This window comes from Sminthopsis crassicaudata, chromosome 5, assembly GCF_048593235.1.
Source record: "Sminthopsis crassicaudata isolate SCR6 chromosome 5, ASM4859323v1, whole genome shotgun sequence".
NCBI classification, from domain to species: Eukaryota; Metazoa; Chordata; class Mammalia; order Dasyuromorphia; family Dasyuridae; genus Sminthopsis; species Sminthopsis crassicaudata.
Genome location: NC_133621.1, coordinates 312,757,520 through 312,779,018, shown reverse-complemented (window position 1 = coordinate 312,779,018; position 21,499 = coordinate 312,757,520). Strand labels below are relative to the sequence as shown.

Sequence of the window (21,499 nt, the reverse complement as noted above, 5' to 3'; positions counted from 1 at the left end):
CAGTGAGGAGGACAGAGGAGCAGGGGGCTCTGGTCCAGCAGCCTTGTTTTATTCAGGGGGGTCTTTAGGGTTCAGGGAGTGAGGGCCAGGAGAGCTTGAGGAGAGACGAGGTTTGGAGCAGCTCTTCGGGAGAACGAGGTTGGGAATTGATGAGGGAACTCGATGGTCTTTGGCTAATTGGGCTCCAAGAGCCACCCCCAGGACAGATTCAGTCCTTCCTTAAGACAGTGGACTTTTCACAGGCCAGGGATTGTGGGAAGATTTTTGTCTCGTGTTCAAAGAGCTCAGGCCTCTCTCCCAGTTCACTTTTTCCACAATCTCCAGAAAAGTTCCTGATCTTCAGGGCTTGGAGAATAGATTAGCAGAATGGCTGGAAAATCTCAGACACATCTTCAGCTGATGTGTCTCTCTGTGGCATTTGGGGATGGGGACTCATGGACAAGGGGAAAGAAACGGGGAAAAGAATCTCAGAATGGAATTGGAAGGAACCTTAGAACACAGGCATTTTCCATTTTAAGGGTAAATTCTGACATCCCCTGTTCTAAGCTCCCTCCCAGCTCTGACACCCCCTGTTCTCAGTTCCCAGAGTCCCTCCTAATTACAAAACACAAAGCTCTCTGTTCTAAGTCTTTCCTCTAGACTTTTGTTCTACGTACCAAGATCTTTTCTGGCTCTGCTCCCTATTCGAAGGTCCCTCCCAACTCTGATGTTCTCTGTTCTGTGCTTGAATCCCCTCTGGAATACAAGCTGTAGAGGACCCAAAGTGGGAAAGTGAGAGCGTGGAATGTCAGAGCTCGGAGGGGCCTTAGAACGTGGAACGTCAAGAAGGAAAGTATAATACGGCCTGTCAGAGCTAGAACAAGAAGGATGTTGAACAAGACTTTGTAAAGGTGAAGGTGAATGTTGAAAATTATCTATGTATTTTTAGGATTAAAAAGCTTTAATTAAAATGTTTAAATTAAATTTTAAAAAGATGTTGAGTTGTAAGGAACCTTAGCACTGTCAGAACTGGGAGGGAAGATCCCAGGAAGCCCAGGTCCAGAGACATTGTGTGAGCAAGCCAAGGTCTTCCAGGCCTTCAGAGGAGGGCCAGGCCTGAGCCTCCATCCCCATGGCTCACTCTTCCTTCAGCAGTACTCAGGATGACCGGCAGCCCCGGCTCCCATGCCTGGCATGGACATGGGCTAGCTGGGGACGGCTTCATTGTGCTGGGCCTCCTCCTGGAGGCCGTCCTCCCCGCCTCCTCCCTTAGCCAGCAGTCTTTTTTCCCAGAAGCACAAAGGTCCCTTGATCCTCTCTGCCTTGTCAAGGCTGGAAAGTCATCCCCCTGCTCTGGCCCGGCTGGAACCAGAGAAGCATTAATGAGCATCATCAGGTACAAGCTAAGCTCCCAGGGAGGAGGGATTCTGGGACATTCAGCTTCACACCATGAATAAGGAAAGAGACTCAGGGTCTCAAAGTTGGCTGGTTCACTACAGGTGTGCCAGGAGGAGGCCGGGGCCAGACCCAGGGGCCTCCTGAACCCGCGCTCTTGGCTCCTCAGTCCCTCCGAGCTCCGTCTCCTCGTTTGTAAGTTCGGGACTGTAAGGATGGGGCAGGTTTTCCTTTGGGGCTTGTATCTCCAGCCTCGTGCTAAGTAGGGCCTGGCAGAAGCCGGCTGCGCTGGCACCTGGAGGGTTCACCCCCAAAGGAGGGGCTGGGCTCCCAGGTTCCCCGCTGCCTCTCGTTCTCCATCGTCATCATTTTCCACATAAGCCAGCCCCTTCCTCGTTTGGACATGTTCCCGTTCCATATTCAATCAAAGAAACGTCCCTGAACCCTGATGGAATGCCGAGATAGCCCCACCTCCCGATGAGCACCTGCTCTCACCTGCCCCATTCATCTCCTGCTTTCATCAGGTTCCACCCCTTCTCAAAAACCCACCATGGTTCCCCGTTGCCTACGGGCCGGGGCCAGACTTTGCACCCTGGCTGATGGCATTACTCATCTGGAGCACGGGGACATCTCCCCTATGGAGAGGGGCCCACAGGCCTTAAATCCCTACGAGAGGAAGGGTGTTCTTCCTGCCGAGCCAGTGGGATCCCAGGAGACAGGCAATGGCCCCCACACGCTGTTCTGGCTCCAATCCAGGCCAGCGATGAACGGTCCCCCCTTCCTTGAAGGCCTACCTCGGCTGCCTCTCCTCCGGAGCCCTTCGGGGCTCCCGGCCACTGTGGGCTCCCCTCCCAGCCCACCTTCTTCCTGGCACTTTTGGATGGTCTTCTATGTGTGGGACCCGTAGGGACATATCACCTCCCTTGGCAAGTACCTGGAGGAAAGGGATTCTTTCATTTTTGGCGCCGTATCCCTGGCACCTGGTGCATCATGGGAGCGTAAGCCCAATCAATGCCTGGAGCATCACAAGTGCTGACTAAATGCTTAGTGAGTCAGGGCCCCGTGCAAGCTGACCCACTCCCTTCTCCCCTCCTCAAGGGAAGAAAGTTTTTATTTTCATTATTTTCAAAGGGGTCGTTATCCGAGGACTTCCTGCCTGGCTCTGGGAAGGTCTCTGGGACTTTGACTTTGGGAGTCAAAGCAGAGATTCTGAGCCCTCGGCACACAGGACCAGGAAAGAGAGGGCTGGTAGGCCACAGAATAGACAGCGAGGTTCTGGTTGGTGGGTGTAAGGGACCTCTTGCGGAGTCGCATTATTTGATTTTAAAACTGCTCATTTCCATTGGGCTGGAGCCGGTGATTATATTTGACATGTAATTATAACTTTGAAGAGGACAAATGTGAATACACGCACCCCCTTCAGGGGGTTCTCTCTTTGGACTAATCGGGACTGGAGTGCTGGAGCACTGAGGATCATGGGGAATCACTGGGACAAACCCCCTTCTTTCCTACTTGGGAGCTTGGGGAAAGGGAAGGGAATTTCCCAGGTGCCATTCAGAGTTCCTGGCAGAGCCAAGCTAGAACCCCCGCGCCTGCCCCCCCCCCCCCCCGCACTACTGCAGGGATTTCAGGTCCCCTTTCCCCATCTGGAAGCAGGACTATGGCACTTTCTGTCCCCAGAGGATGGGGATAGCAGGCTAGTTACTGTGTGGTCTTTCAAGGACTTTCATTGCCCTAGTCTCTCCAAAATGCAGCCCCCACCCCACCCTGGGGCAGGTCGTCTAACTGTGTGCCCCCCCCATGACTAATTCTGTGCAAACAACAAACAGTGCTGGGCCCCTTGCTCCCCCTGCGCTCCCCACCGGCTACCTTGGAAACCTTGGAGCCCGACCAAGAAAGCAAACACAGCCCGAGATGCTGCATACCTTCCCGATTGCATGCGCCTGGCCTCCCGCCAAGCCCAGGGCTTCTCTGACCCCATTGCCACCTGGAGGATCCTTGTCCCCTCCTCCGCCCCGCCCTGCGGCTCCTTCCTCCCTCCCTCCAGGTTCGCTTTCCCAGGAACGGCGAATCCTCCGCGCTTTTGTCCACCTGGCCACCTTGGGCCTTTATTCTAGACCCGATGGCCGGGCAAGGGCCCCTTTACTTTGCCACATGGATGCTCTGGGCCTGGGTGGCCACCCAGTTGTGCCCACAGTCCTCACAGGGCACCAAACGGAGGCTGCTCAGATCTGTGATCAAGGGCTCCTTCTGGCAAGCCAAGTCAAGGTCAGCTTCCTTTCCTGGCACTGAAGCTCCCCACGATCTAGCACTACCTTTGCCCGTCAGTTCAGTTCAATGTGCACTTATTAAGCACCTGCTGTGTGCCGAGTTTTATACTAAGCACCCAGAAGGAGATTGTTTCCTTGGGAAAAGCAGCATCCACAAGGATGAATAAAGACAAGGGGATTTGAGGGGGGAAGAGACATTAACAGCGGAGGTCATTGGGACAGATTTCATGGAGAGGAGCATCCTGACTCTGAACCTTGAAAGCATCTAAGAGGTGGCAGTGAGAAGGGAAGGCATGCCAGGGGAAGGAGACAAGCTGGGCAAAGGCCCTGAGCTGGTCAGTGGGGTGAGGACCTTCCAGTATTCCATCTTGAATCAGCCTGGAAGGACAAGTGCAACTAGGATTATGGAGAGCCTTGAATGCCAAGCAGAGGAGTTGGCATTTTATTTGAGAATCAGTAGGGAACAACTGGAGCTTCTTGAGGTGCAGTGGCCTTTTGTTAGCTCTAAGGGCAGAGGCTGCAGAGAGTTGAGGCAAGAAGCAATCAGGAGTCCACTGCCACCATTGGTGGGGAGGACGGGGTCCAAAGCATGGGTAGAAGGGCAGACTGGCACTCAGGCCACCAGCATTCCATGGAATTGAGGCCTGGAGGATGCTTGCTCGGAGCTGGTAGGCCCCTACGGGTCTCCAGTGTAACCTCATTGAAAACATTTTTTATTTGTAAATTTTGTTTTTGCCTCATCTGCCCTCCCCAATGGAGCATTCCCTTCTCTCCTCTCAAAAGATCAGCACTTAAAGAATAAAGCAGAGGCAAATCAGCAACACTAAGTAGTGTGTCCAAAAAGTCAGACCTCACACACAGAGTTCTATAATTTCCCAGAGCCAGTGGCTCCTGCCCCCAGCCTCATGTCAGGGGGTGGGGGGTGCGAGAAAGCCTAGGCCAGGAAAGCCCCATCCACGGTTCACATCACTCCTCTCCAGCTACTTCCTCTATTGCCTCCTTACTCACCACAAGCCCTCTCTTCCCCCTACCGTCCAGTTCTGGAACCAAGAACCACGATCCCAGTGACTGGGCCATTGTTCCTGGATTGGGTGTGTCAACCTTCTCCCCTAAGCCCTCGGCACCATTTCTGTAACTTTCCGAGCAAAGTGCTTCTCCCTGGCCCAGCTCTCCAAGGTGTGCGGGTCTCCCTCTGAGAATATAAACTCTCTGTGGGCAACTTCATCTGTATCCCCAGTTTTGGGCACAGTAAGCCACATGATAAATACATCTGAATGAATGGACCGATTCTCATTTGGGGCCCACCTTGGATCCAGCCTGGTCATTAGAATTTCCCAGCATTCAGCTTTGATACAGTCATCACTGGTGGTCTTTTCACTGACCTGGGTTTTCCTGGTCCTTCTTGCTTCAGTGCCATCAGCCGTCCCATCCTCAATGTTCATTGTCTCCATCCTCTGGATGAGAGGAAAGCACCCTGCAGGGGAAGCAGAGTGGCATTAGATGAAGGGTCTCGGGCACAAATGGTTCTGGATTCAATAACAAGACAGTTCAGAATCAAGGCTTTCTGGGATGGGCTAGCCCAGTGGTGGAAGTGGTCCAGTGAATCCTTGAAAGGAAATCTCTGAGGTAGGTAGGGATGGAGTGAGCATTTTCCAGCCTTGACCACAAGTTCACCCCGTAAGCCTTCCGATGGTGGGAAGGTTTGGGACTTTCCAGAGCACCTTAGCAGTGTGGCTGATGGCCGGATCCACATTGGGAATCAAGGACAAGCTAGATGGCCCGGGGCAGGGCAACTTCAGGACTCTAAAGAGAGCCAAGCAAAGACCACACAATATGGCAGAGAGGGCCCTGGGAAGGGAAAGGAGACTTCCATACCAGAGAGCACTTGGCTGCATGAGCTCCCAGCTTGGGCCCAGCGTCCTGTAGGTACAGTGAGAGAGACTGGGACCCAGACTTTATTTTGGGGGGCAACATAAGGGAAATTATACCCACTGCTCTTACTATATATACCACCTTGGTCAATTTCCATGTCCAAAAGCAAACTAAGGCTGGCTAATTGATAGGTAACCAATGGGGAAAGCCGGGCATTTGTGCAATAACACTTCCAAGGATTGCCCCTTGAACCTTGAGGGGAGAGGTCATTGCCCCTTGGGCCTAGAACAGAGAGCTTGCAGCCAGTCCTACGCATGGAATGCAGCTTGTGCAGCTGTTCTCCAGGAGATGAGCATTCATTTTGTTTCTTTAAAAGGCGTCATTATCTATATTCCGGTGTATCTAGGGCCTTTCTATTGATCACTGAATTCCTTGAGGTATGTGTCTGGTACTTGGATCTCTCAGTTCGTGAATATTGATATTTTGGGCATTTTCTTAATATAATTTTTCATAATGGCATATATGTGTATATGTGTATATTATATATGTGTGGTTATTTGAGGCATTTTTAGTATAATTCATAATACTATATATATATGTACATTTGTATGTGTATATATACATATATAGGTGTGGATATTTTGGGCTTTTTTTTTCCCCTGAGGCTGGGGTTAAGTGACTTGCCCAGGGTCACACAGCCAGGAAATGTGCAGTGTCTGAGACCAGATTTGAACTCGGCTCCTCCTGAATTCAAGGCTGGTGCTCTCTCCACTGCGCCACCTAGCTGCCCCGCCATTTTCTTAATATAATTCATAATAGTACATATATTTGTATATATACCCATATACCCCAAATAATATATATATATATATATGTGTGTGTGTGTGTGTGTGTGTGTGTGTGTGTATAGGTATGGTCAGTTATTTGGGGCCTTTTCTTAGTATAATTCAAAATAGCATAGGTGGATATTTTGGGCATTTTGGTATAATTCATAATACCATATATGTATGTTTGTATATACACATATGGATATTGGGGAATTTTCTTAGTATAATTCATAATAGCGTATATTATACACACACACACACATATAGATGCACGTATGTATACACAGAGCCAGACACACCAAGAAGGCACATTTGCTATGTGCCGAGCATTGTGCTAAGTACTTTCAGAGATTAGGATTCCAAGGCATTAACCCCTCCATTCTCCAGAGGATGCTCCCGAGACCGTAGTTCTGACCCCAGTTAGGGTCAGAGCACTTACACAAAGTTACAGAGCTGCGAAGGAGCAGAACCAAGGATTCTGCCTCTTAGGCTGGAGTTCTTCCCATCTCTTCTCTAAAATGAAAGCCCGGGAGAGTGAGAGGAGGGAGGACAGGAGGAGTTTGGGCTGAGGAGGCCAGGAAATGCAGGGGCTCAGAGGAGCGGGTTGGGCTGGGACGCAGTCAGCGCTGAGGAGGTCACTGGGTGCCAGGGATTCCAGACAGTCATGGGCCTCAACACATCAGACCCTTGAAAAGGCCAGACTGGGTTGAAGGCAAATACAGACAGAATATACATCCTGATTATTCTGGTTTACTGAGATCTCAGATCTCATGTCTGCACGGGTAATCCCAGGCAACAGAACGAGAAACCAACCGCAAATGGTTTCCCTGGCACTGGAGAGCCTTTTACTATTTACATTTGAAAACCGGGTGTGCCACAGTCCTGGGAAATCACTCTCAAGCCCATTTGGAGGGAGAGGGCTCCAGGGAGAGCAGATGGGCATCTTTAAAAGGGCCCTTGTTAGAGTCTCAGAGGCAGGGCCCAAGGGAGAGAGCAAAGCCAGACTATACCTGGACAGAATCAGTCAATCCTCAAGCACTTATTAAGTGCCTACTGTGTACTGGGTACTGGGAAAGGTATTAGGTATAGAACCAGAGGGAAACTGTATCTACCTTAAAAGAACATACATTCTATCAAGGGAGATGAGGTATACAGAAATAAGCACACACACAAAATTATATATACATATATATATACACAGAATATATGTGCTTATGAATATCTGTGTGCATATACATGTATACATACACACACACACACATATATATATACACACAAACACATATGGAGAAAGCTAGAACACTCAAAAGACTTTATGTAGAAAATGACTGGAACAGAGTTTTGAGGGTAGAAAGGGGCAGGCCAACAAACAGCTCTTCCAACCTTTGGGGAGCCACTACAAGAAGGGCCCGCTAGTTCCAGAGGTGGCCCCTTATGCTCTGATCGTCAGGAAGCCTCCTACGTCACATAGCTAATAAGCAGAAAGGCTGCGATTCCAAGTGACAGAATCTCAGAGTGAGGAGGTTCTCTCCCAAAGCTCATCGGGTTCTTCTCTACAACCTTGCCAGGTGGTCACCTCCCTCCCCCAAAGAAGGGCAGGAAGGCAAACCTAGGCCTCCACACTCCTTCCTCCCTGTTTCCTCCCCAGGCAGCCCTTTCATTGTTGGACAGCTCAGTTGGATAGAAATTTATTGTTTTCCACCCACATCCAGAGAAAACCTCCCTCCTTTAATTCAGTGACTAGACTAACTCCAGAATTGGAATAATGTCAAAGCCCGCTGTGCCTAAATCTCTCCTTGAACAGCTGAAGAGCCTCACATCAGGAAGGGGAGGGAACTTGCCCATGATCACCTAGGGACAAATGGCGAGGGCAGGATTTGAACCTTGGTCCCTGACTCTACTCTTTTTCCTGCCCCAGGCAAGTTTCCTAGTTTAATTCCATTGCACCAGCTCTTGTTGAGCACCTGCTTTGTGCCAAACATCCTGCTGGGGGGGGGGGGGGGAAACAGACCCAAAGAAAATAACTCCTGCCCCCTCCCTCCAGCCCCGCGCCCAGCCTAGGCAGCAAGGTCTACACTGCATGTAAATCAAATATAGACAAAGTAGGTGTGGAAGTTGGAATGAGGAGAGAGGCTGGCAGTGGGCATATAACTGCCCAGGGAAACCACGTGGGCTGCAGGTGATAAGAGCCAGATCTGGGGACAAGAGAGATGCTGAAAAAAACCAGAATTGGCTGACCTTGGACAGGGGGAGGAGGATGTTTGGCAGAGTGAGGGATGGCTCTGAAGCTCAGAGCCTGGCCAAATAGAAGGGAGATGCTCTTTTTTTTTGGGGGGGGGAATAATAACAAGGATATCAATAGAGTCTTCAGTAGAAGACGTGCCTGAACCAAGCAATTCCAAGAGGGAGATATGAGGAGGGAGAGCGTTGTAGTTGTGGGGGACAGAGGCCGAATGGTGGGAAGTGGAATATTTTGTAGGGGAAACGGCACCTTGTTCTGACCTCTGGGACCAGCTGGTTGCATCTGCGCAGTGCTCGGGGCATGCAGAATAAGACCTGGGTTAGTAGAACACCTGAAAGCCCGGGCCCCGGGCCCCACGGCAGGCTGTCTCCCCGACCCCTCTAAATGAACGCAGCGGCTTTCCTGGGGCGGAAGCTTGGCAGGTCTCCGGGTGCTTTTTCTTCAGGATCTTTCCTGGTAGCCAAGCCAGCCCTGGGAGAGTAGAGGCTGGGGCCAGAGGGCATTAGAGGCTATGGGGCGGGGAGGGGCGAGAGCCAAACCAAGCATGAGCCTTGGCCAGGGTGGCCGCTGGGGAAGGAGTGTGACATTGTTTGTGACGGAGGGAACAGCTCTGGGGCCTGCTGAGGAGGGGAGAGAGCTGAGCCACTCTGTGCTCCAGATTTCCGTGGGTTATTTCTTGTTTTGCTCTCTGTGTAGCCTTAGGCAAATCCCTTCATCTTCCTGCCTCAGTTTCTCCAGCTGCAGAATGAAGGGTTTGGAGCGGATGGTTCCTGGGGTCCTTTCTGGCTCCAGCCTAAGAGCATGGATCCTAAGAAGTCAGTGGAACCCCTGTTGAGCCCCCCTCAGACCCTCTCTGCCGGCACCATTAGCTGCCCCTCCCCCGGACCATGGAGCCTTTCTTGCCCTCATTCTCCCAGGCCTGCCCATGGGCCTCACGCACAGCCTCTGCCGATCAGCGGCTGGCTCAGATGCCGAGGGAGTTCTGATTGTCCCTGAGCTCGCTTCTGTGTGGTGTCAGAGGAACAGAGAGGCCGAGCCGGAAAGATAGCCCAGCCCCCGTCCCTTTCCCGAGCTGGGCTGCCCCAAGTCACACTTATTAGCCGCCAGACTGTGGGGGGCGGGGGGGGGGGAAGGCCGGAGAGGCCAGCCCCTGCCCTCCCCCGGATCCTGGAGGATTGCTCCCTGTATACATACTTTGTAACCCTCCTCTGTGCCGTGGTTCCCCCAGAGTGGAAGCTCCTTCTGGAGAGTGGAAGCTCCTTCCGGGCAGCTCTGATGTCCGGCCTCCAGCACTGGTCCAGAGGCGCTTTTGGGGTATTTAATGACCCAACAGAGAATGGAGTCCATAGCCGGAACAGAACGGTTCAATATTCCACCAGAAAGTCAGATGTGCGGCCAGTCATGGGGGCCTTTGGGAAAACAGCTATTCTTCCCCAGGATGATCGGGCCTGGACCCCTGGCCTGGGTGTTCCCGGGGCTCCCCGTAGGCGCAGATGACTCCTGCTGGCCATTTAGCGCTTCCGGAGACTCTGGGCAGGGGCGGGGAAAACAAAGGAAGGCTCGCCCAGCAGTCAGTGCGTGTCACACCTGATCCCAAGCCCCGCTGATTTAGCAGGCTCTCCCTCCACTAGCCCTCCTTGGCCCATCTGCCCCGCAGGTGGTGAATCTGACCCATGAAACCAGGTCAAGTTCGTTCTGGGACAGAGACACCTGGTGGAGGGGGCAGAGAGAAGCCTTTGTCCCTAAGTGCTGAGGAACACTTTGATTGGGTGGGGGAGGCGAGGTTTGTCCTCAGGCCTAAAAGGGAAACAGGGCTGATTCTGTGACTGATGGAGCTGGTGTGGTCCCCCACGAGGATGTCAGATATGGGGGGCGGAGAATTCTAGAGCAAAGGCTCAAAGTGAGAAGGACCTTAGAACAGGGGATGTCAGAGGAGGAGGGGCCTGAGGACAGGGGATGTCAGGGCCGGGAGGGAGCTTAGAACAGGGGATGTCAGAGCTGGGAGTGAGCTTAGAACAGGGGGTGTCAGAGCCGGGAGGGAGCTTAGAACAGGGGATGTCAGAGCCGGGAAGGAGCTTAGAACAGGGGATATCAAGGGGGAGGAACTTGAGAATAGAAGATGTCAGAGTGTGAGGAGCCTTAGAATAGGGAAAATCAGAGCTAGGAGCATTCTCAGAAGTCATGTAGCCCAATCCCCTCTTTTTTCAGCTGTGGAAACTGAGGCCACAGGAGAAAGATCTTGCCCAGGGTTCCTGGGAACCCCCAATTTCTAGCTGCACCGCTGAAGAAGAGCACATTTCTTTCGTTTTTCAGAGCTCCCCTCCTGTCCCTGGGCCCCTCCCCATCATCCCGCAGCTTTCTTCAGGAGCTGTGCATTATTAAACGTGGCTATCAGATTGCAGCTCATCTCCGGGCCCTTAGCGGGAGTGCTGACAGTCGCACTTGCCTGCTTTGTGGCTTGGTGGGAGCAGCTTCTCAAATGCACTTTGGAACTTGCCACAAAATTATATGAGGGGAGGCTGAAAGCTGACTCCCAGGGGTGAGGCTGCTGGTTTATTTTCTGTTTGTTGTTGCTGTCATCTCCGTAGTTAGGGAGACAGTGCGGTGTGGCACATGGAGCCTCCGGCCTGGACATGGCTTAGCATCCGGGGAGAGTCCATTGAGGCCCTCTCTGAGCCTCAGTTTCCCTCTTTGCAAAATGAGGCATTGTCCAAAAGGTCCCTTTCGGTTTCCGGGTGCCTGCCTCCTATGCAAGGAAACTTGTCACTGCCAGCCAGGGAACAATTGTCCTGGCTCCCATGCTTCTCTTCCAAAGCTCCACGTGCCCATTTCCTCCTTGGTCCTCCCTCGGTGGACAGGACTCTTCTCCATCCATGTCACCCTTCCCGGACGTGCTCCAGCTTAGCGACGTCCAAACGACTGCACCCGGGATGGAACGAGTGTCCCCGCCCCACATCCCAGCAGCCCCCACTCTCTCATGGCGGCCCCGAGGTCTCCCTGCCTGTTTTCCAGTCACCCTGCCCCCTCGGGATCCGGATGTCCTTGGGAAGTTGACTGTTGGAGCTCCCGTGTGGAATCCCCCTCCTTTCTCCAGTCACATCGGGATGAGGTTGGAGCCTCTGGCTCCAAGACCAGCTCCCGGCTTCCCTCCCCCACAGCAGGCTGATGGGGAAGAGAGGCTTTGTGGGGGAGGGGGGTCGGATTCCTTTGGAGTCGTTAGCCCACACTTATTATAGACCAAGCGACTGATCTCCCCCCAGAGAGAGAGGAAACGGCTAATGAAAAACCACAGTAGAAACTGAAGTGAGCAGTCACCTGGTAATGAGAGAAAAGCCTGGCAGGGTGGGGAGAAGGTCAGGAACCTCAGGCCTGGGCTATGCAGGGCACAAAGTGCTAAATCAGGACCATCTGAGTTGAAATCCAAGCCTCAAGGGGGCAGCTAGGTGGCGCAGTGGAGAGAGCACCAGCCCTGAATTCAGGAGGACCAGAGTTCAAATGTGGTCTCAGACACTTAACACTTCCTAGCTGTGTGACCCTGGGCAAGTCACTTAACCCCAGCCTCAAAAAAAAAAAAAAAAAAAAAAGAAAGAAAGAAAGAAAGAAATCCAAGCCTCAGACCTCTGCTGGCTGTGTCACTTCAGCTGTTTGTCTCAGTTTTCTCAACTGTAAAAAGGGAGTGAAAATACCTATCCACCAGAGTCATTGTGAGGATCTATTGAGAGACAATTATTAAAGCCCTTAGTCAGTGCCTGGCGCATAGTAGGTGCTCTAAATGCTTTGTATTCTCTCTCTCAACTTCAAGTCCTCTTGCCTGCAAAATGAGCAGGTTGGGTGGTGCAGTCTAGCAGAGTGCTAACATTCCGGCATAACTCTCCCAGACTCCTCACTTTCTCTTTTCAGACCCCCGCCCCCACCTCCGAGACTCTGTAATCTGTCAGGGACCTCCCATGTAGGAACTACACCCACCAATTCTGAGCATACTTCATCTAGGACCCAGGGACCTAGTCTGCACCTTTCCCTCGGGTTTTTTCCAGGCTGGAACTCCATTCAGGGACTTTTTTTACAAGGAAACACAGGCCATTTTCTCTGCGATTCCTTATTATTTTGGCCATTAGCTTCTAAACTTGTAGCTTTCATTATTTACTTACTTATTTTTAAAATATTAATTAATTTTAATATTTAATCATTAAATAATCATTCTTTAATAAAGCACAAATATTTACTTATTTGGGATAAATAGTATTTTTCCACCTACATGCTATTTCAATATTTTTGAAATTAGATTTTGAGTTTCCATTTTTTTTTCCTTCCCTCTCCTCCCCCCAAATGACTAGCAATCTGATGTAGGTCATACGTGTGCGATCATGTAAACATATTTCCACGTTCTTCTTGCTGCACAAGGAGAATCAGAACAAAAAGGAAAAGCCCCGAAAAAAAGCAGAAAACAAAAAAGCGAGACTCGCCAGCTTTGATCTGCGTTCGGAATTCTTAGTCCTTTCTCGGGACTCTCCCGGGGCGCTGGGATCATTGTATTGCAGAGCAGGCAGCTTCAGATTTGTCAAAGAGCCTCCATTGTGTGGATATTTGCATCAGCAACAAAAATCCGAGTAGGGGGTGGGGGGCGGGCTGCTGGGAGAGCGCTGGGCTTCTCTACAGGTCAAGACAGGTCCCTGGGGAGTGCGCAGCGGGGAGAGGGTTAATCAAGCCTGTGATGCTGACCTCAGAGGGCCCTGCGGAGGAACGGCACTCCATCAGTGAGAATGATGAGCCCCTGACGTCTCTCTACCAGACGTTAGGCTCTACGAGGCACTTTGTTCTCTCTGGTAGTCGGCCGTTTAGGTATGAATAGCCCCATTTGATGGATGGGGAAGCTGAGGCTCAGAGAGAAATAATAAGAATCACAGACTCTATTAGCATTATTCCCATTTAACCCTGATAAAAGTAACAGCCCGGCAGATACAGGAATGTCAATATTTTGGATATTTTACAAGTGGGGAAACTGAGGGGCGAGAGAGGACATGAACAGTGGGGAGAGCTGGTTTAGAGTTGGAAGATCTGAGCGGAAATCCTGCGTCTGCCACTTATTCCCACTTTGTTTCTCTAGCTGTTTCCTCATTTGTAAAAAAAAAAAAAAAAAGGTGGGGAGGGGGAGAGGGGGGCCCTAAAGCCACGACCCTATGGGGCCAGTCGAGAAGCTTTGTTGCTTAGAAAGGAGGGAGCCAGGATTTGTCCTCTGGCATACAGAAAGAGCTAAATAAATGCTTATTGAATGGTTGATTAGCAGACATTATGCTCAGTGGACACAGGAGAGGCAAGTCTAAACATTCAAGGTTACATTGTAACCAGGAAGACAACTTATACATATCAGATATGGGGAGAGAGATACAAGGTAACTTCCGGGGGAGTCAGTGCCCGGGAGGGAGCAGGAGAAGCCCTCTGGAGAGGTGGATGAGAAGCCAGAGAAACAAGATGAAGGGGAAGAGCACCGTAGGGATGAGGGACAGCCGGTGCAAAGGTGTGGAGATGGGAGCTGGGGAGGGGGTCGCTGAGACTGTCCAAAGGGAGGAAAGCACGGTGAGTTGCTCGAAACTGGGCTGGAGTCCCTTTTAGAAATGGAGGTGTCCCAAAACAACCCAGGCTTCCAAGGAGGTGCTGGAGCAGAGGATGCTGGGAGCTGCGGGGCTGGGGCTGGCCACTTTCTTTGTTTGTTTGGTCACGGTTCAGTGGCAGCCTCTCAGTCTCTCCCCCCTCACTCGGGCTCCTTTGTTCTGCAGGAATGTACTGTACCTCGAAGCCAACTTTAACAGGGACACCCTGAGTGCCAGCTCCTCCCAGCTGGCCGCCTGGGCAAGTCCCTCAGCCTCAGTTTCCTTCCCTGCAGATAGCCCCGAGAGTACGGCAACATACACACTGGCAGCTGTTATTATCATTATCCATGGTGCAGAGGGCTGAGATTTTTCTATAGACCCTGCCAGTCCTAAAATCAACTCAGTGTGCTTTTACTAAGCACCTATTGCATACCATGTCCAGTGCCGAGTGCTGGGTACACAAAAGTGGAAGCCAATCCCCGTCCTCCCTGGGGGAGACAACAAGCCGACAGCTGCTGCTACAAAAGCCATAGTCCAGCTTTTCATACCACAAAACATCTTTTAAATATTGCAGAGTGTGGCTGAAGTCCTCCAGTGGCTGGGCCGCCCTGTCCCGAAGCTGGTGTGTCACTGTGTCTCAAGAGACCCATTTCCTTCATGATCCCGGGCTGTTTATTTTCTCCATTTCAGCTGTGACTGAGAAGGCCCGGGCCTGGGCTTCAGCAGCCTGAGGGGCCGGGGGGCCGGAGACAAGAGCAGGAGGCTCTGGCTCTGCCAGGGTCCCTCTCAGCTCCAGATCAGGGAACCGGCCAAGGTTCCCCTTCAAAGGAGGTGCTGGAGAACCTGGCAGTTGGGGATCTTGAACTTTCTCCGAGGGAAGCTTTGGAAAGTCACATAGTGACTTGTAATCGGAGGGTTATTAGCTTTAGGAAATGTTTTAAACTTCTATAGAAAAGACTGGGGCCGCCCGCCTGCCCACACTGGGCAGTGACTGACGTGTACCGAGCAAGAAAACCAAGGGTGCCCCAAGAGGCTGCAGGAAGAAACTAAGGGCAGCTGTAAGAGCCAGGCAGAGGCCTGGAGCAAAGCAGGGCCCGGAGGGAGAGGGAAGGCCACAGGCAGGAAGGCCAGGAAGGCCACAGGCAGGAAGGCCAGGAAGGCCATAGCTTTGGCCAGCCATGGCTTCTGACTGGAAGCTCTCAGAGAGTGATTGGTGAACTGTGGTCTCTCATCACAGATGCCTCTCTCTGTCTCCCTGTGTCTGTCTCGGTATCTCTGTCTCTCCATCTCCCTCTTTCTGTCTCTCTGTCTCCATCTCTCGTTTTCTGTGTCCCTCTGTGCCTTTCCCTCTGTCTGTATCTGTCTCTGTCTCTCCATCTTCCTCTTTCTGTCTCTCTGTCTCTATCTCTCGTTTTCTGTGTCTCTCCCTCTGTGCCTTTTCCTCTGTCTGTCTCTGTCTCTTTCTCCCTCTCTATCCCCTTTGAATCGCTGACTCAGTGGCAAGAAATGGAGCTTGCTGGGGGATGGTCGGGTGGGGGTCTGGGTGGCTTCTGTAGTGGGAAGCAGGCCACCCAACTTATCCCAGATTTGAGCCTCAGTTTACTTCTCTCTGAAATGAGAATAATAATATTCCCCTGCGTGAGGCACTAACATCACTGGCCTGACCCCCCTCCCCTGACAGCAGCATTAGGCTGCGGGCTGGGCCGTCCCTCCCCCTCTGACCTCCCCAGGGCAGATATTGCCCAGCTCTGCCCCGGGATGGGGCAGGGCAGGGAGGAGCCTGCTCTCTCCTGGCTGGAGTGGGAGGGTGGGGGGGAGCTTTTCCTCCATCATCCCCCTCCCCCCCCAACCCGGCCAGACATACCCACTCCTGAATCTGGGGAGGCCCATGGTCCTACTGTGTGTCAGGTGAGGCAGTGAATAGAGCGTTAGACTGAGTCAGGAAGACCTGAGTTCAAAGGCAGTCTCAGACACTTATTAGCTGTGTCACCCTGGTTACCTTGGAACTTGAAATCAAAAAAGACCTGGATCCAAATCCCGACTCTGGCACTTAGCTCTGTGGGACCTTAGCCAAGCCACCCAGCTGCTCTAGCCCAGTTTCCTCACCTGTAAAATGGGAGAATAATGTCCCTGCCAACCTCCCGCTGGGCTCTGTGAGGTCATGCTGTTCTTCCTCTCACCTCCCTTTCTGTCTCCCCTCTGCCCGTGTCCACCAGGAGAATTCTGTGAGGTGAACGCCCGCTCCGGCCGCTGCGCGCCCGGCGTCTGCAAGAACGGCGGCAGGTGCGTCAACCTGCTGGTGGGCGGCTTCAAGTGCGAGTGTCCCCCCGGAGAGTACGAGAAGCCCTACTGTGGGGTGACCACGCGCAGCTTCCCGGCCCAGTCCTTCGTCACCTTCAAGGGGCTCCGCCAGCGCTTCCACTTCACGCTCTCGCTCACGTGAGTTCCCCTCGTCCTCGTCACCCCAGAGCACTCTGTGGGGCGGGCACGTGCCAAAGACCTCCCCTTGGGGGCTTCCAGGGCCCCTCAGCACCCCGCTGGGCCCTGGAGGAAAGCAGAGTGAGTCGGGGACCTGGGAGCGGGTGCAGCGAAGACCCACGGCCAGCAAGGACTCAGACCCCCGCTGCTGGCTCTGGGAAATTAGTCTGTGGGGCAAATGTTCCCAGATTCTCCTTAGGGCCTAGGATTACTTCAAGGCTTGTGAGGACTGCCCTATGGGGTCCTTGCACCAAGCCAGTGACTGGTGAATAGTGCCAGCTCAGCCTCTGCCCGCCCCCCCTCTGAGCCCCAGTGCCCACTCAGCCTCGGCCAGCCACCCTCGGTGTCCTGGTCCCAGTCACCCCTCTGAGTCCTGATCCTAGCTCAGCCCCGGCCCGCCACCCCTCTGAGAACCCCCCCCCCCCCGCTCACATTTACCTGCCAGATTCCCCAGGAAGGTGTGATGGGGTGAGAAGAGGCCCGCCGGGGGCTGGTGAGCGTTCCTTCTCGATAGTTACTCACACTGAGAGGTGGACTCTGGAAATCGTAGGTCAGTGAGAGGCCTGGCCTGGCCCAGGGTAATTCTGACCATTATCTGCATGCAAGTTCTGGGCTTTCAGAAACCGGCGAGGACCGGATGATGCTCGGACTCGACTGGGAAGAAGCTGGGGTGAGACCGAAGGCCAAAGCAGGGAGCCTGGGCCACCAGACCTTTGCCACCTTCCAGCTGCTGAAGCCTCAGACGCCTGGAGAGTGTCAGGGCCAGCCCAGGACCCAGTCTCAGTTTATCTCTCTGTAACTCCCACCTGTTGCTCCTAGTTCTATTCCCTGGAGCCCAGCCATCATATGTGTCTCCCTCTTTCCTCCAAGAGAGCCCAGAGCCTTTTCAGCACTCGAAGACAGCATCTTGACACCCAAATTTTCTCTGAGTTAAACATGTGAAAATACAATGTTGCGATCCACACTCAGTCCCCATAGTCCTCTCCCTGGTCGCAGAAGACTCTCTCCATCACAAGTCTATTGCAATTGACCTGAATCACCTCGTTGTTGAAAAGCCGGAGGTCCATCACAGTTAATCATCATATAATCTTGTTACTGTGTCCAATCTTCTCCTGGTCCTGCTCACTTCACTCAGCATCAGTTCATGGAGGTCTTTCCAGGCTTTTCTGACGTCAGCCTGCTCACCACTAATATCCCATTACATTCACATCGTTTCTTAGTCAGCCATTCTCCAGCTGATGAGCATCCATCAATTTTCAGTTCCTTGGAACTTTTAAAAAGTTGAACTTTACTTTTACCTCTGTTTACTTTTATTTTATTTTATCTTTTAATTAGGATAGTACCTATACATATAATACCACATATTTACAATTATGATCACCTTCAGCCCACCATTCCAGCTTGGACAGAACCGGAGGAGGGAGCTCATCCCGGTAAACCTTTGCATTGCCCCAGACTGGAGTTCCAGCGAATCCTCCGGAGGCACCCCGTCTCTGGTCGCCGGTCGGGCAGATCTCTCCCTCTGGGGACTCCCCACTGCTCCCAGAAGGCCTGAGCGCTCAGGGTCTATTTTCTCCCTGGCCGCAGTCTCGGATCTCGGCCCTGAGCGTTTTGCCAGGAAACGAGCTCTTTTCCGAGCTGGAGCCCGACACGGATGTGTCACGGATGTGATGGCTGCCGAGCCCCTGGTCTTCCTGCATTCCAGCCAACGTGCAGATTCCTGGCTCGGAGGGCTGCCGTGGAATTCCGACTTGTCAAGACTTGGGCAGGACCTGTGGCCCTTCAAAGACTCAAGCCACTTTTTTGAAAAGCACGAGAGCTCTGCTGCTCCCAGGGGCTTTGGAGAGGAGAGCTGAGATAAGGGAAACCAGAAGCCGTTGCTGCTCAGCCACCCTGTCCTGCAGCTTGCAGGAGGAGGCTCCAGAAATCAGTGATCCGAGGGAAGGGCCTTGGCTCTGGGCCAGGGACGGGCCCCCTGCATTCTTTCCCATGAAGGCCGCCCCCTCCCCCCTCACACACAGGGAAGCGCCTTTAGGTGCCGCTGGAAACCGAGTCCTCATCTCGCCCTCTGGGTAGCCGAGGCACCTTTGGCTATGTCCAGTAGGCCAGACTTGGTTTTGACAAACTAGGGGTCAGTGAAACCTTGGACGGGTCGGCACCGCTCACATCCCGCTCCTACAGAGAGAGCTCACTGGGGGCTGGGCCCATGGCCGCTCGAGGCTGCTCTGACTTGGTAAAGGGGAGACCACTAGGTGATAGTCAGCCAGCATCCAGGTACCGTGTCTGGCACTGGGGCTGTCAGGACATAGAGGGCAGGTCCCTACCTTCCTGCTGCTTCTGGCCCCCCGTGGGCTGCCCTGTCTCTCGTGGGTGGGGTCCTGTCCGGCGGATGGGGTCCCAGCTGCTGAATGGGGTCCTGTCCGGCGGATGGGGTCCCAGCTGCTGAATGGGGTCCTGTCCGGCGGATGGGGTCCCGTTCAGTGGTGGGGTCTCGTCACCCGGGGCGCTCCCTCCCTCTCAGCCCCTGCTTCCCCTCGGGGCCCCTCCCCAGCTGCTTCTGTGTCTCCTAGGTTTGCCACCAGAGAGAGGAACGCCCTTCTCCTCTACAATGGCCGCTTCAATGAGAAGCATGACTTCCTGGCCCTGGAGATCATCGAGGAACAGATCCAGCTGACCTTCTCAGCAGGTGCGCCCCGCCCCTCCCTGCGCCCTTCAGGCCCATCAGCTCCTTGAGCCCTCGGAGCCCTGGTTCAGGGACATGGGACCCATGGCTCCCTCCCCTCCCCCCCCAGAGTCCGGGGTCAGGGACACGGGACCCATGGCTCCCTCCCCCCCCCCCAGAGTCCGGGGTCAGGGACATGGGACCCATGGCTCCCTCCCCCCCCCCCGAGTCCGGGGTCAGGGACACGGGACCCATGGCTCCCTCCCCGCCCCCCCCCCCAGAGTCCAGGGTCAGGGACACGGGACCCATGGCTCCCTCCCCCCCCCCCCAGAGTCCGGGGTCAGGGACACGGGACCCATGGCTCCCTCCCCCCCCCCCCAGAGTCCGGGGTCAGGGACATGGGACCCATGGCTCCCTCCCCCCCCCCCGAGTCCGGGGTCAGGGACACGGGACCCATGGCTCCCTCCCCGCCCCCCCCCCCCCAGAGTCCAGGGTCAGGGACACGGGACCCATGGCTCCCTCCCCCCCCCCCCAGAGTCCGGGGTCAGGGACACGGGACCCATGGCTCCCTCCCCCCCCCCCCCAGAGTCCGGGGTCAGGGACATGGGACCCATGGCTCCCTCCCCCCCCCCAGAGTCCGGGGTCAGGGACACGGGACCCATGGCTCCCTCCCCCCCCCCCCAGAGTCCGGGGTCAGGGACACGGGACCCATGGCTCCCTCCCCCCCCCCCCCAGAGTCCGGGGTCAGGGACATGGGACCCATGGCTCCCTCCCCGCCCCCCCCCCCAGAGTCCGGGGTCAGGGACATGGCTCCCATGGCTCCCTCCCCCCCCCTAGAGTCCGGGGTCAGGGACATGGCTCCCATGGCTCCCTCCCCGGCCCCCCCAGAGTCCGGGGTCAGGGACATGGCTCCCATGGCTCCCTCCCCGGCCCCCCCAGAGTCCGGGGTCAGGGACATGGGACCCATGGCTCCCTCCCCGGCCCCCCCAGAGTCCGGGGTCAGGGACATGGGACCCATGGCTCCCTCCCCGGCCCCCCCAGAGTCCGGGGTCAGGGACATGGCTCCCATGGCTCCCTCCCCGGCCCCCCCAGAGTCCGGGGTCAGGGACATGGCTCCCATGGCTCCCTCCCCCCCCCAGAGTCCGGGGTCAGGGACATGGCTCCCATGGCTCCCCGCCCCCAGCTCCATTTCTCCCCAGCCCCCGGAGCAGGGACTGGAGTCTCTCTAGGGAGTGAATGAGCCCCCTTGGGGACCGGGATAATGACCAGTTAATCTGTAGCCAGGCCTTTGTGCAGACCGAGCCTCCTGCTAATGGGTTTATTGTCTAGGGCAGGGTCGGGGGAAGGAAGAGGGTCTTTTCAGGGCAAGCTCCTGGGGTCCCTAATACAAAATAATCTCATTAAAGGCCGGAGGGTTCCTTCCTCCCTCCCTCCCCCACCCTCCCACTCCCCGTCCCTTAATTAGGGTCCGGGAATGCCCAGAGGCCCCAGGGCACTTCCCCTGTCCGGGGCCTTAAGCCACAATAACAATAATCAGAATAAGAGCAACAGTAAGTAAAAGTTGTTTGAAGTCCAGCCAAGTTTTAAAAATCTTATCAGGCTACTGCCGGGAAGGAAGGTGCCATCTCCATTTAGTTACAGATGGGGAAACTGAGGCAGACAGGGCGCAGGGACACCGCCGAGGCCCAGAGCGGCTCACCTCCAGCCCCGAACAGCGTCCGGCACAGAGAAGCCCCGCCACACCGTCCTGGCAGGGGAGGCGCGGGGCTGGGCCTCCGTCCCTCGGGGAAGCCCCCTCCCGGTAGCAGTTGCGGTTTTAAGTTGGCGGAGGACTTCCCCCAAATCTCAGCTCCCTGAGCCACCTGGGGAGGGGCAGTCTGGGGGGCGGGGAGGAGAGGGGCCTTGCCACAGTTTCCTCGGCTGGTGAGTAGGAGAGTCCTCTGGCTCCTCCGGGGGGGGGGGTGAAGAGTGACCAAGCCCCCTTTCGCCCCCCTGCAGGAGAGACCAGGACGACTGTGGCCCCCCTGGTGCGGGGGGGCGTGAGTGATGGCCAGTGGCATTCGGTGCGGGTGCAGTACTATAACAAGGTAAGCGAGGGGCTCGTTGGGTCATCTACTGGGGCATTTTGTATAAGCACTTATGCAGCACCTGCTGTGTACAGAGCCCAGCGTTGGGAGGGGGGTGCA

The 21,499-nt window shown here is 54.4% G+C and overlaps 1 protein-coding gene across 2 annotated transcripts in view; it reads left to right on the top strand.

Moving 5' to 3' along the window:
* The window catches only part of CELSR1 (cadherin EGF LAG seven-pass G-type receptor 1), a 129,200-nt gene that overhangs the window by 56,320 nt on the left and 51,381 nt on the right, over nucleotides 1-21,499 (top strand). For both annotated transcript variants that reach the window (XM_074272097.1, XM_074272096.1), the window contains exons 3-5: nucleotides 16,390-16,612; nucleotides 19,222-19,337; nucleotides 21,312-21,400. In XM_074272097.1, the coding sequence (XP_074128198.1) occupies nucleotides 16,390-16,612; nucleotides 19,222-19,337; nucleotides 21,312-21,400 (428 nt within the window). The remainder of the gene's footprint in view (nucleotides 1-16,389; nucleotides 16,613-19,221; nucleotides 19,338-21,311; nucleotides 21,401-21,499) is intronic.